This window comes from Schistosoma mansoni, chromosome W, assembly GCF_000237925.1.
Source record: "Schistosoma mansoni strain Puerto Rico chromosome W, complete genome".
In the NCBI taxonomy this organism is placed as follows: domain Eukaryota; kingdom Metazoa; phylum Platyhelminthes; class Trematoda; order Strigeidida; family Schistosomatidae; genus Schistosoma; species Schistosoma mansoni.
Window position 1 is genome coordinate 24,872,985 of NC_031502.1, and position 14,933 is coordinate 24,887,917.

The following is a 14,933-nucleotide window of genomic DNA, read 5'->3' on the forward strand; positions in this document are numbered from 1 at the left end:
GGCTTCATGTGATGGAAATAGACTTTAGGGGTTTAATGAATAAAATGAAAAATCAGACAAAATTCCTGACTAATCAGGTCCAGAAATAATATCCAGAACGCATACATCTATGATTGTCCTAGATTAAATAAGTTGGCCTTGATAACTGTGACTAGGTGATATGTAGGCCCATATGGGAATATATGGTCCTAGTAGAAACGGATTTAATACATATCTATTGGTGTTGGTTTGTTCTCTGAGCTGGATGGTTTGGTCGTGGAGCTTTCATCGTCCTTCTGAACGACATCATCAGCACAAACTTCGGGTAGAAGTGAAGTGTTTGAAGAACAGCTACTCCGAAAAGGATTAAATTACAATACAAGCGATGCCTCAAAACTAGAATTCTACGCAGCACTAGAGTCATCACTCAAAACTTTCGGAATAAGTGAGGAAACGTAACAGGAAATAAGACAATCTATAGTACCACTAACTCAACGGATGAAGAGCAACAACCAACTGACGTCACAAGAACAAACAGCTTTGAAGAAACTCAGAACCAGAAAAGATATTGTCATCGTTCCAGCAGACAAAGGACGCACCACGGTGATTATGGACAAAGAAGAACACATCAAGAAAGTCGAGGAAATACTCGAGGACAAAAGTACATACAAACCGATGGACATAAATCCAGTCAAAAAACTAGACAATCGCATTTCAAAAACTTTAAACAAACTCGTCAAAGCAGGAGAAATAACGAAGCAAGATCAATGGAGAATGAAATCTAACGGACCAGTACTCCCTCAGTTCTACAGCAGACCAAAGATACGCAAACCAAACATCCCACTACGTCCAATTGTAGCACTACCAGGAACACCAACGTACAATTTATCAAGAGAAATCTCAAGAATACTGAAACATTTAGTAGATTCGTCGAACCACTCCATCAAATCAGCCATACAATTCCTTAATCAGATTAGGAACATTCAAATCGACGACGAACTAATGATATCCTTCGATGTAACAGAACTATTCACTTCAATTGAACCAAACTTAGCAAAAGAAACTCTGTCCTTGCTTCTAACCAACGACGAAAACCTCGCGAAATACACGAAACTTCAACATCAAAGCCTACTTGAACTCATAGATCTATGTCTAACAACATATTTCCAATTCAATAACAAAATCTACAAACAAACAAAAGGGACACCAATGGGATCACCAATATCAGGACTCATCGCGGAAGCAGTAATGCAACGACTAGAAACCACAATTCTACCAGTGATCAAACCAAAAATTTGGATTCGTTATGTAGACGACACATTCGTCATCGTCAAAAAGAAGGAACTAGAAAACACCTACAAGCAGATCAACAACGTCTTCAACGACATCAAGTTCACAATGGAACAAGAGTCGGACAACAAGTTACCATTCTTAGATGTATTAATCACCAGAACTGACAGGAAAACTAGAGACTCAAGTGCACAGGGAGCCGACCCACACCGATCAAATTCTCAACTACAATAGCAACAACCCAAGAACTCACAAAATCAACTGTGTACAAACTTTGTTCAAGAGGGCGAGAACACACTACAATACAATCACAGCACGAAAAAATGAAGAAAAACACCTGAAAACCATCCTTCAAAAGAACGGCTATCCAATCAATATCATCAAAAAATACCAGTCGCACACACCATCAGAAACGAAATCAAGTATAAAAATCAACAAAAGGATCACCCCACCATACATAAAGGGCATATCGGAAACGGCAACAAGGCTGCTGAAAACATTCGGAATAGGTGTAGCCCACAAACCAACAAAGTCCTTCCACTCAATCTTATGCAAACCAAAAGATGAAATGGCAAAAGAGGACAAAACAAACATCATCTACAAGATAAATTGTACCAACTGCAACAAACACTATATTGGACAAGGCGGACGCCCCCTGCATCTTCGCCTACATGAACACCAATTAGCAGTCAAACGCCACGACATTTCTTCACTCATATCAATACACGTGGACAACTACGGACATACATTCGACTGGGAAAATGTGCAGATTTTGGACAGAGGCAATTCCAAAAATACCAGAGAATTTTTAGAAGCTTGGCACTCAGATCAATCAGCAATAAACAAACATATTGAAATCAATCCAATCTATCAACCAATCAAGAAAATTATGCAGGAACATAGGAACAAAAATCAAACCAATAGGAGATACAACCAAAACAAAAAATAAACAATGACAGATTTAAGGTCAATAAGAACCAATCAACATCGAGGTGCAGAGGACAAGCTGTGAATCACATGTGGAGAAATTCAAACACTTCACTTCTACCCGAAGTTTGTGCTGATGATGTCGTTCAGAAGGACGATGAAAGCTTCACGACCAAACCATCCAGCTCAGAGAACAAACCTATATCAAAATGAACAATTCTGCTTTGTTTATGTGAAACCCGTTTTCACTGAGTTGAGGATGTTGGACGGCTTTCGATGATCGAGCGTTCATTCAGCAAAATGATAACATTACTATACTAATCTCAGAATCATTGTACAGAAGTTGAGATACACTAATGTATCTGGGTAGTACTTTATCTACAAATATATGCATGAAAAAGTATTTATATTCAACTCCATCTAAACAAAAACACGTTGTAGGTAGATGGCAATTTCAGGAACACCAAGAAATAATAAACATCCAAAGTCTATAACTGGAAACCAATTATCATATGTTACACTTAAAAAAATTGGCTTCTTCAGATGCATTTCATCCTTACCACATATGCATAACATATAGAAATTTATATTTGATTATACTTTGCAATTAATTATGACTATCATAGCATCATTTTAAATTATTATTGAACAAGAGTTTATACTAATATCAAGACCTACTCTATATTCTACTACATAAATTAACGAGTATTTACCCGAGTGAACTAAACAATTTGAAAAAAATTAATGGTTTACATCAGAGGTCAATGTTCACTACGCTCTTATTATCATGGTTGAACCCTGTCGCTAGTTCTTCATGTCTTTTCTCTTCCACTCTTTTTCTTTTAAATAAATATTATTCTTGAGCATCCGTAGTTTGTGCTGCACTTAAGTAAATTAACCTTTCAGATTCATTTCATTTTCACCACGTATATATGTCTCATAAATACTGATATTTGGTTGTCCCTTGCAATTAACTGAAACTTTCATAGCATCACTCTTAACTATAACTGTATAAACACCTATCATATCGTCAAATCTAAATCCAACGATGAATTATTTTATTTCTTTCCTTGAAATCTTCTGTTTATTATTCAGTTGATGATACGTAATCATTTATTCTTGTTCTGTGTTCACAACCAAGCTTATCAAACTATTTGCCTATTTCACATTCCTTTTATTTCTATTCTCTGATTTACTCCTTTTCCCTCTTTAAAGTCAACCCAGCATTCTTCTCGATTAATCAAGAGCTGACTAATTGTTATTGTTCTATGATCATTACTTTTTTATTTTTCTTTCCTTTTTTTAAATGTGGCAAATGTCATGTCAACATCATTGAAACCTTCGTATTATTGAATTTCTGAAGAAACTCGAAATGGTTTCTTCATAACACTTATGTACTCATAAGATGTATGTGAATAATAATCATAGTCGCATCAATATTGACTCAGTCAACAGTGATACAAGTTCTTTTGGTAAAACACCGAATCTTCTCAACTGTGAAACGAGTAAGGGACAAAAAAGCCAAACCATACCTTCTTAACTGAGTTCTTCTGTGTCGGCCGTGGGAATAACCAACACGTCATAAACGACCAAAAGACGAAACTAGAGCGTATGCTCACATGAGGTCATAGAATAACACCTCCTAAAGGAATTCAACTTAGGTGCAGGTGACGCCTGAAAACTAGAATTCTTCACCGCACTAGAGTCATCACTCAATACTGCTCGGATAAATGAAGAGACTCAACAAGAAACTGATCAGACAATAATAACGTTAACTCGATAGAAGAAAGACAACACCCTGCTGACCTCACAAAGGTAAAACGCTTTAAAGAGACTCAGAACAAGATGAGAAATCATCATAGCCGAGGAAATATTCGAGGATAAAAGAATCTATATATCAATACACACAAATCCAATCGAAAGGTTGGACAACTAAATCTCAATGAATTTGAACAAGCTCGTCAGAGCACGATACATTTCAAAGCAAGATTAATGGAGAATGAATTACGGTAATAATAATAATATATTTCTGAAGGGGCAGGTACACGCCATTTTTACAGGCATGATCTACAAGTTACAAAATATACTGGTTCACAGTATGCATCCCAAGCATGGCTGTTTGGTAAACATAATTTATAAAAGTTGATAGCAGTTCATTCGTTCAGATACAATGTGTTTTCATCAAAATATTTCCCAGAGGGGCATCGTGTCCACGTTACACACCAGATCAAATCTCAGCAAAATTGTGTTAGGATTATGGTAGTGTTGTAGAGCGCCTGGTGCGAATTATGACCTTGGGGAAGCGCGTTTATCGAGCTTGTTCCAGATGTCAGAAGTTACGTAGCTTCACCCTCAGAGTAAGATTCTGAAGAGAGAAAAGAAAAGAAGAAAGAAACCGGGAAGCAGCAAGGCATTTGGATATGAACGATAAGCAATGCTTAACATTTAGTAGTGGAACAGACGGAGGTATGAAAAATTATTAGATCAAATTGATACTAGCTCAAGTTGTTAGGGTGAAATGTGATCAGGGGCTTCAGATGAAGGAATGCAGTAATAAAGAGCAATGAGTTGTGATATTTATAGTGGTGGAGTAAGTCCTAATGAAGGAAGTGAAGTCAATATTGGAATGATAAAGACCGTTTATTAGAACGGAGAGTGCATGTTGAGAGTAGAGTGTTAAGTAAAATAGCAACCATATCCTTTACAGTCTGTTTTTTCATCATCCTATGCCTGCCACACAGTTTTCATGTAAAAGTCCGAGTTAGCAGGTTATAGGTTGTCTTAGTAGAATAGTTAATCCAGCATAGAAATTAGAAACAAGAGTCTAAATGGTGAGTGTAGGAGAACAACCTCAATATCACAGATTGATTGACTTGTTCTAATCCATAGAGAGCCTGATACAGACAAAATGTTCTGCCCCAAAACACGGATGGATTGAAGTCATCGCCCTCACTATCAATGTTTGCTGGTCAGTAACTCCACCCTCCCTCCTTTTGTGATGTTAGGCTCATTTACGCTTATTTTTTGGATATATATCATATCTCACACAATGCTCTGTTTTACATACTGTTGGAAAACACTATTTCTATAAGTACCATTTTACAAGCTTATCAGACAGTTACAAATTATGGACCGTGGGTAAGGCTTCGATGCAATGCTTTAATTGACCGAAAAACACCAAAAACAAATGCGTTGTAGGTTTTTTACAGTTCGGTATAGTTTATTGTGGAACAGGTTGCCAATACCTATCCGTAACTGTGACACCTTTACCAAATTTAAAAGGCTAATAACCCTGTTACTAAACTCAGAGTAAAGGCATTAAGGAGGGTATAATGTAGGATAGTTGCTTACCAAATTAGGCGGAAAAGTGTAGATTCATAATAGTTACAGAGAAGGTAAGATAAGGAGTGGTGAAATAATATTAATGGCAAGGCAATATAGTGTACAGAAGGGTGAAAAGCTGATAACGAATAGACAGGAAGGAACTCACACTAAATTCGTACTGATGTTCTTTTGTCCCATCCTAACCAGTTGATGGGCAACAGGTTCAATAGATGCACGACCACTAGTAGAAGGTAGTCGATTGTGTGTTTCTTTGGACGTTTTAGGGTATTTGTAATCGTCGTTTAGCGACCGAGTATTGATAGCTCCAGTGAGTTGCCTGTCTACTTCAATGTAAAAAAATTTAGGGAGTGGAAGGTATCTAATTCAATAACATAGTAGGAAAATAAGGCAATTTAGTCAATATATGTGGAGAGCCTATGATGTCTGTGTGGGACGCGGATGTGTTCGTTTGCGCTAGATCTGTGCAGGTGAGGGCTTGATCGATAAGTCTTGCAAACGTATTTAATTTATCTGCCATGCGTATTTCAGAAGGAAGACTGCTCCATATTAATGAGTACTTGATAAGGAAGAAGTTTTCCCCAGTTTTTGATCTGTATTTTTCTATTTTGACTGTGGATATTTTGTATCGAAGGTTGTATCCATGTGAGTCTTGGTAGAGTACTATATTACATGTGGAATAAGTAAGGTTTTTAAGAAATTTGAAATAAAGAATCAAGTTAGACCTAAGCCTTCTTTTCCAGAGAGGTTCCAGTCCTAAGATATGGCATCTGGATCTGTAGTCAATGGGTTGGTCATTCTTAAGTATTTTGCGAGTGAAGTCTCGCTGTATTCCTTCCACCTTAATTATATCGTATAGGCGTAAGTTGGAAAATAAGAACGAGCAGTATTCGATGATGGGTCTTACGCAGGCTTTATACAGGATGATTTTAGTTTCGTTTTGGAAGAAATTACGAAGAATGAAGCCAATCAATCTCCGCGTTTGAGATGCTTTAGTTGAGACATGTTCTGAGAAGTTAAGACTCTCTGAGTAATGTACCCCTAGGTCAGTTACAGATGTCAGTCTGCGCAGTGGGTTTTTGTTAAGTGCTAGGTTTGTTTTAAGAGACGTGTCTCCAATACATAGCCAACCGCATTTCTCTGTGTTGAGCTCTAACCCCCAGCGTTTGCACCAGTTGTCTACTTTGTTGAGTTCATGTTGGATTGTTTGCATAGTACTACGTACATCACCAATGTCAGTTTTATAGATGACTTTTAAGTCATCAGAGTAGAGGTAGGTCTTACCTGTGGTAAAGCATTTGCATATATTGTTGATATAAATTATAAAGAGCAATGGACCCAAGACATTACCCTGCACAACACCACAGTAGACCAGTACTCCTTCGATTCTACAGTAGGCCGAAAAAAGTCTCACGATGTTCAATTGTATCACTCTCCGAGACCCCAAAATACAATTTATCGTGAGAAATCTCAAGAATATTTGAACATTTGGTTGATTCATCCAACCGCTTTCTCAAATCTCACATTCAGTTACGGGATAAGATTGAAGAAATTCAAATTAATAACGATGAACTAATTATCTTTTTGATGAAACAGATTTGTATGCGTGCGAAATTTGAAAGTGGTAACATTTTTTCACGTGGTTTAGAAATTCTTAGACTTGTTCTTTTGTAGGCTGTATTGTCCTTAGATTATCATCCTATCGCGTTTATCGCTCACACTTTACTCTAGGTTAATAAATTTTAACCGACACTTGCCCAGTTAATAGAGATTTCACTGATCAGTACTTCCCTATATTATAACTGAGCACTTTTTATCTGTAATACGTTATATACTAATAGTCTCTGATCCTAGTATTAACCCGGTTAATACGTAGAATTAATTATATACTCATATATATCTGTTAGACAGGTTTTTAACTCATACAGCTTCAAAATATGTCAAGTAACTTGGGTAAAAGAGAGATTTCACCAGCTTTCAAGCCTACTAAAAGGTCAAAGTCCGTAACTCCTAAGACTGATGACTCAGTACCTGAAAATGATAAGCATTTATCCTTTGAACCCCATCCTACCTACCCACAAGTGTCACTAACACTACCTGATTCTCCGAGTAACAACCCCTCTATTTCTTCGTGCAGTATGCCAACGGTAAGACTAGTTGACATAAAAAGCGAAATGCCCACGTGCATCAAGTCAACACAGTCCACCAGACCGCATGCTTTGCTTAGGCCTAGGTCCAATATACCAAAAACCAAGGAGTCTAACAGTGTATCTCACGTATACGAGAATGCTGATCGATATAGTACTGACATTCGTCAGTTACAAAACTCCCTAGCCGAAATTTACAGTAGACTTAACCAACTAGCACCCCTCACACACATATGGGGTATTAATACCGATAAAAATCTCGAACAACTCACTAAAGCTGAGTGTATTTTAGATTTTGTGGCTGAAGAAGTGACGAAAAGAATGATGTCTTCCCACAATGCAATAGTTTACAATCTCCCTGATCGCATACACCCAAATAAGTTGAGGGACATCTGCCTTAAAGCATGCGATATGCTGAAGGTCAACTGCCAAGTCATCCGCCTTAGAAAAAAGTCGGATAGATTGACTTGCCCTCTACTATTTAAGTTTGGCTGTTGTAACGATGTTAAACAGTTTATTGATTTGAGCAAAAATATCAGCTCTTTAGTTCCATACAAAAGCATTAAAGTCACTCCTGACCTAACACCGTGTCAACGTCGTATAAGAAGACGTGAAGCAATAGAATCGTATGACAGAGTGATAGTAAAAAACCAGCTAAAGACAGTATGCAACAAAATGATTGATATAAAGCGCATGGATAACAAGCATGATGTTATACCACAAACGACTGGTCCATCCGTAGATCTAGATGAGTCTGCAGATCAGAAATCTTTGAATAAGATACGGTCCCCATCTGTCACTAAAAGGCGTGACGGCATCTCTGATCCCGGGTGTTCGCTCAGTATAACACCAAAATGTGGGCCGTGTAACGAAACACACCCAACTAAACATATTCATGTAAAAATTGGTTCCCCAAGAGATACTCCACAAGAGGATTCGAATGAACCTAAGCTCATCTCACAGAGACAAAGAAACCCTTCATCTCTGACAAAAAAGACTGGGGAGATAAAATCCAAAATACGAAATAGGGGGACACGTAAGATTGAGGCCAACTGTTCTGTGGGTATCCCAACAACAGTGAATAGGTTCTATCCGCTGATATCATGTAACTTGCCATCAACACCTCACACAATGGGCAGTACGCTTGAGCGTAACAAACCTTTTTACACGCACACTCACAAAAACCATCAGAATACTGATCACTCCACTCACCTTCCTAAGCCTAAAACCGTTAATCAGCATGGTAATTACAGGTTCCTCACCCCACACCCTATGTACATTCCCCAGAATCACAATTGTAATCACTCTCAGGACGAGAACTTTCCAGTATCAACCCACCACATGAAGACGGCCTCCATATATAACAACAGTCGTAACAACTTCCAGTTACGAGCATCAGACCCCCCTCATGCTCGCACTAGCGCAAATAGTTATAACAGAGGCTACGAGCTTAACCATCAAAACTGTCTTGCAAATAACAGTACACTTTATAGTCAACATGTACCAGATTTTTTTGGAATAAGGCCCCTAGTTGCACCCCTGTTGAAGCATATAGCCCTAGTCATTTCAAACCAAGTGCGGAACATAAACTCGCTTCCCCCGTACAGTTCGCATCAGAAAGTACTCCCACCCTTTCCTCCTGGATAAACTCTCCAAGCAACTTCACTAGCTCATTTGATACATGCCCCAGTAACTCTAGCTATCAAAATACAGAGCTATTGAAAAACGCTCAATCCATTACTTCAAACATAGATCACTCACGCGAGGATCATGACATCTTTAATCGAGATACTCTCACTCACTTTAGCTTAGTAGGCCACTTGTTTAATATGTGTCTTATCAACGCTAGGTCGATCTGCAATAAAAAGACTGATTTAGCTCTGTTTGCTTCCATATATCAGCCATCACTTATAATGATATCTGAAGCTTGGACTAACAGTAATATTTCCGATCTAAGTATATCTCTTGATAACTACCTCCTATATAGAAGCGATAGATTGAAAGGACGAGGCGGAGGGTGTCTTATTTATGCTCACTCTAGCTTAAACTCACTACTATGCGATATACCTGAACTAAACAAACTGAAGGACTCGGTGTGGATTGTTTTAAAGCCATCAAATTCCATTACCTTACTGTTCGGCTGTATCTACCAGCAACCTAACTTGGCAATAGGTGAAATAGCAGTATTATCAGAGGTATTCACACTAGCATCATCCCTTCCATTCACAGGCAAGCTCATTTGTGGTGACTTCAACATGCCTGAAATTTCTTGGTTTCCAGTCAAAGCTCCGAAACGTTATGAATCATTTATTGAATGTCTAGAACTAGGACAGTGGACTCAATATGTTAGTAGCCCTACCAGACATCAAAATATCTTGGACTTAGTCTTTACCAGTGGCCTCACCCACAATACTGTGTATATTGGAAAAAAGTTCCCAGGTAGTGATCATAACACTGTCGTATGTAGCCTTAATATAAAAAACACAAACGGTAGACGTAAAAATGTAACCCTTCGTAGAAACTATCGCAAGGTAGATTGGAATAATTTTCACAATTACCTAAGAAGCACTGACTGGGGAACATTCTTTACTGCAAACAATACCGACACATTAACCAATATATTTTATCACAACATCGAAAGTATCATGAACAAAATCGCACCTTTAGAGTACTGGAGACCTAAGTTTTCTAAAGATCTGTTTATACCGGTCGGTACACGAAGACGTCTGCAGAGACATTGTACTCGCTTCCACAATTCTAATGACTTCTCCTCTTTAGTAACGATGACAGAAATACTTGTCCAGACAGACGCAATAAGTACGCAAAAAGCAATCGAACAGGAAAAACGTGCTGTCGAACTTAGTAATAACTCCTCAGCACTCACCACACTCTTTCAAAATAAACTTAAACGTTCTAAGTCGAGAGGAAACATATTTATTAAAGACAAACAAGTATACGAAGATCCTAAACTTGTTACGGAACTATTTAATGAACACTTTTGTTCCTCATTAACTGATGAAAAACCACTTAATGATTCAGAACTTATCACAGCATCTGCCTGTGAGATTACTAACGTAGACTTCAATGTACAGAATATCTCTACGGCAATTAGTACATTGAAACACTCCTACACTGATGGACCAGATGGTATTCCGGCTAGCATGCTAAAACGTGGAGGCGATGATATGTGTGTTTTATTACTCAAACTATTTGCGATATCACTCTCTACAGCGCATTACCCTACTGCCTGGAAAACTACACACATCATTTCCGAAATTAAAACAGGACCTGAAGCAAATGTTGAGAATTACCGACCCATAAAGATAACTTCAGTGGTGTCTAGAGTGATGGAGAAAGTAGTTGAGGCGGCGTTAGTCCAACATCTAACTACTAATAATCTCATCTCGGTCTCCCAACATGGATTTCTCAGGTCCAGATCATGTGATACATGCCTAGTGGACTACATGAATGATATAACTCTGAAACGAGACAATGGACTCCTTGTATCAGTCATATTTTTAGACTTTAAGAAAGCTTTTGATAAGGTTCCACACAAACGGCTACTAGCCAAACTACGGTCCTTCGGAATCAACAACCCACTTTATTCATGGTTTGTTTCATTCTTAAAGGGACGTAAACAAATGGTAAAGTACAACGACTGTCTCTCATTACCTAGACCAATAACTAGTGGCGTCATCCAGGGAAGTGTATTAGGCCCACTTTTGTTTCTCATGTATATAAACGATATATGTAACATCATAAAATCTGGGAAACCATACTTATATGCTGATCTCAAAATAGTATACAGCTATAAGCCTGAGGCTCTAAGTGAAAGTGTACCCCTGATCTCAATAACCTAACTATCTGGAGCGAAAAGTGGCAATTACCATTTGACCTCCACAAATGCGGGATCATGCACTTTGGAAAGCACCCCTATGAACCCCAACTTTACTTAAATAAAAGTAAAGTCCAGACACTGAATTCAGTATACGATCTAGGAATAAATTACACAGGAAGCCTAAACTTTAAAGCACACGCCTCCTTTATTATTTCTAAAGCCAGACGTCTAATTGGCTTCATAACCAAAAATTTCTTCACGACAGATGCCAAGCTTACTCTCTACAAAATATGTGTACGACCTTCCTTAGAATACTGCTCTTTTATCTTCTCTAATATGAATACCACTGACAAAATAAGAGTAGAAGATGTTCAAAGACGCTTTACACGCCAACTGCTAGGAAGTGACACCACTCTTGATTACACAAGTAGATGTAAGCACCTCTCTTTAGAACCTTTATGGCACCGTAGGTTAAGGAACAATCTGATATTTCTCTACAAAGCAATAAATGGACTGTCATTCCTAACCTCTTGTCCAACTATGATCAGTGACCCAGCCTATAGACTAAGAAACAATGCATATACACTATTTACCGAAAAACACCAAAAACAAATGCGTTGTAGGTTTTTTACAGTTCGGTATAGTTTATTGTGGAACAGGTTGCCAATACCTATCCGTAACTGTGACACCTTTACCAAATTTAAAAGGCTAATAACCCTGTTACTAAACTCTAAAGAACTTCACCAACTATTCCTTGAACTCCCGCCTACCAATGAGGCACTTTATTATGGACCGCCCAATATCTAGACGGAACAAGAATATAACGAACTCCATTGTCGTTAGTATGAATATAGCAAAACTAAAGAAAACATGCTTTATCCTTCCCCATTATTTATTGATTATTAACCATGGCCTTCCGCTCCTAACCCTCATTTTCAGTTTCCGAATCTCTCTAATGGATAAATCCAAATTATTCTTCCTAAGTGTCATGTCCTTTTATTTTTCTTATTACAAGTAGACAGATAACTCACTAATCTTATGGATGCTGACCAACTAAGGCTGATCAAAAGAAGCTCATACGTCCTTAATTCTTGTGAGTTGTTCAATGTTTTATTTTTTTTTTCTTACCCTGAAAATTTTACAATATTTACTATCATATCCTCTGGTCTGCAATTAGCCCTTACCATCTCTTAACCACATATAATCTGACTTGTCTCTTCTAACCTTTACCATTAGTTATCTTCATAGTAGTACGATATATTAAATGGATATCTAACCCATAATACAAATGCTATTACCATCTGATTTGCTTGTAACATGGAACTTGTAGAGACAGTGTATTCCAAATATGGTCCTTGATAAAAGCAATATTCATACCGACCACAAACGTAAGAGAGCCTAACATCATAAAAGGAGGGAGGGTGGCGTTACTGACCAGCAAACATGATGGTGGGGAGATAACTTCAATCCACCCGTGTCTGTGGGGCAGAACATATTAATTACGGCTCCTTATGTCTAGTGGGATGTCACGAACCAACGGTATTGATGCAAGATTATTCATGCAAAATACCACTTTGAATCGTGTTAAAAAAAAAGCTGAATTGGTTCCACTTCCTACCAAGTAATCCTAATACAAGCAAACTAGACAATTGGCTAAAAACGAAGCCCACTCTATACCCTATAAAATCTGAAAACAAAAAAAAAGAGAGTTCAAACAGCTTCGAAAAAAAGGGAGATAGCCATTTGTATCGGAATACTGTTTTCAGCACTTTATTTTATAATTACACATTTCCATACTTCCTTCTAAACTACCTTCATTTATACAGTTCCTTATCCATTCATACCTTGCCCACACTTATTTTTCTTTAACACATTAGTATGTTCTTACCCAATAAATACTTCACTAACAGACAAATAGACTAAATGGTTATACCTTAACTATTCCTCCATGAAAATTGTGTGCTCTGCTTTTCGTCCTTCCTTTTTCTTACACCTTTTTCAGCCTCCTGCAGATACTCCATCGAAAACAGAAATGGCACGGGTGACTTCGTCCTACACCGTTATTAATGCTTCCGATATTCTGGAGGGATATAAGTTCGAAACTTCTAAAAGCCCCCAACTTCGCAAGTATCTATTCTCGAACATCAGTTGTATGTTGCAACGCTACCTCCATAAAGTGCGCCAAGTGTGATATTGATATTGACATGTTTCTTATGAAATCCATTTACATTAATATCTTATGAAATATCAACCCAGCTGAGTAATTTTCAACAGTGAAAATTGTAACTTCTTTAACAATTTGATCTTGCCTGTAAACCGGCATGCCTCATGTAACAATGTTATTTGAGAATAAATTATTATTATTATTATTATTATTATTGATTATATTTACTAAACAACCCTGATTGGGATGCATACTGTAAATGTTGTAACTTGTAGATCATGCCTGTAAAAATGGTATGTAACTGCCCTTGCAGAAATTTATTATTATTATTAATCGCATCGAATATTACTGTACGCAATTTTCTAGGATCAGACAACCCTGATCCGAAAGAATAGACACGCATATCATCTTGGAAAAACTGAAGTACTTATTCTTTACATCTTACAGGTTAGCTTTAAAGGATTTTAGACCCAAAAATTGATAGGAATAGGTAAGTATCGTTAATTTTGTTTGTGAATCTCGTGACAGTTGAATTCATTAAGTCAATAGCTATGAATTTACTTTTGAACGTTCTACATTTACGCTGTAGCTGTAAATAATTCCCCAAAATCAATAGCTTTCTAAGTGTTCGACATTGGATGCTGACCACGTTGTTTAGGTGGACTTGTTTAACTGAAGGCTTTCGGTCATGCATCCGTTCCAGATCACGTTTCAACTCGGCGTGGGACACTGCTCCTACGTTTCTATAGCCAGCTTATAGTAAAGGTTCCTCGATATATTGGTAACGTATCAAATATATCTTTCCTACCTCTTCTCGTCTGACTTCTGATTTCCTCTGGCCGGGAACAATCGATTATAGAAGATACTACTGGTTGCTAGTTGTAAAACTAGAATATCCGTTGTATCCTCAGTGGTGAGCCCGACGTGATCTGGTACACCAAGCGCACAAACTGTGAGTCTGTTCCATTTTGGAATATTATTATTCATTGTTATTCTTCATTTGATTTTTTATATATTGTGATATACTTTTTTTTCGCGGGTTGTTTCCCGGATATATTTTAATTAGACATTTTTCGTTCTCTATATTACTATGGTGGAACACTCTCCTAAGGTTTTTAAGTTAAAGTCTATTCCCCCTATTTCGATTCAATTAACTCCTTTCTGGCCTGATAATATCGAGTCCTGGTTCTGCTACGCAGAAGCCGACTTTAACGGCCACGGCATTACAGACTCACGCTCACGATTC

The 14,933-nt window shown here is 37.7% G+C and overlaps 1 protein-coding gene across 1 annotated transcript; it reads left to right on the forward strand.

Annotated features, from left to right (window-relative positions):
• Positions 1–11,598: 11,598 nt before the first annotated feature.
• On the forward strand, positions 11,599–12,424 carry Smp_110310 (hypothetical protein; the record flags this gene model as incomplete). The annotated part of the gene is made up of 1 exon (XM_018789090.1): positions 11,599–12,424. The coding sequence occupies one exon, from the start codon at positions 11,599–11,601 to the stop codon at positions 12,328–12,330; it is 732 nt and encodes a 243-aa protein (XP_018654568.1). The 3' UTR covers positions 12,331–12,424.
• Positions 12,425–14,933: the final 2,509 nt, after the last annotated feature.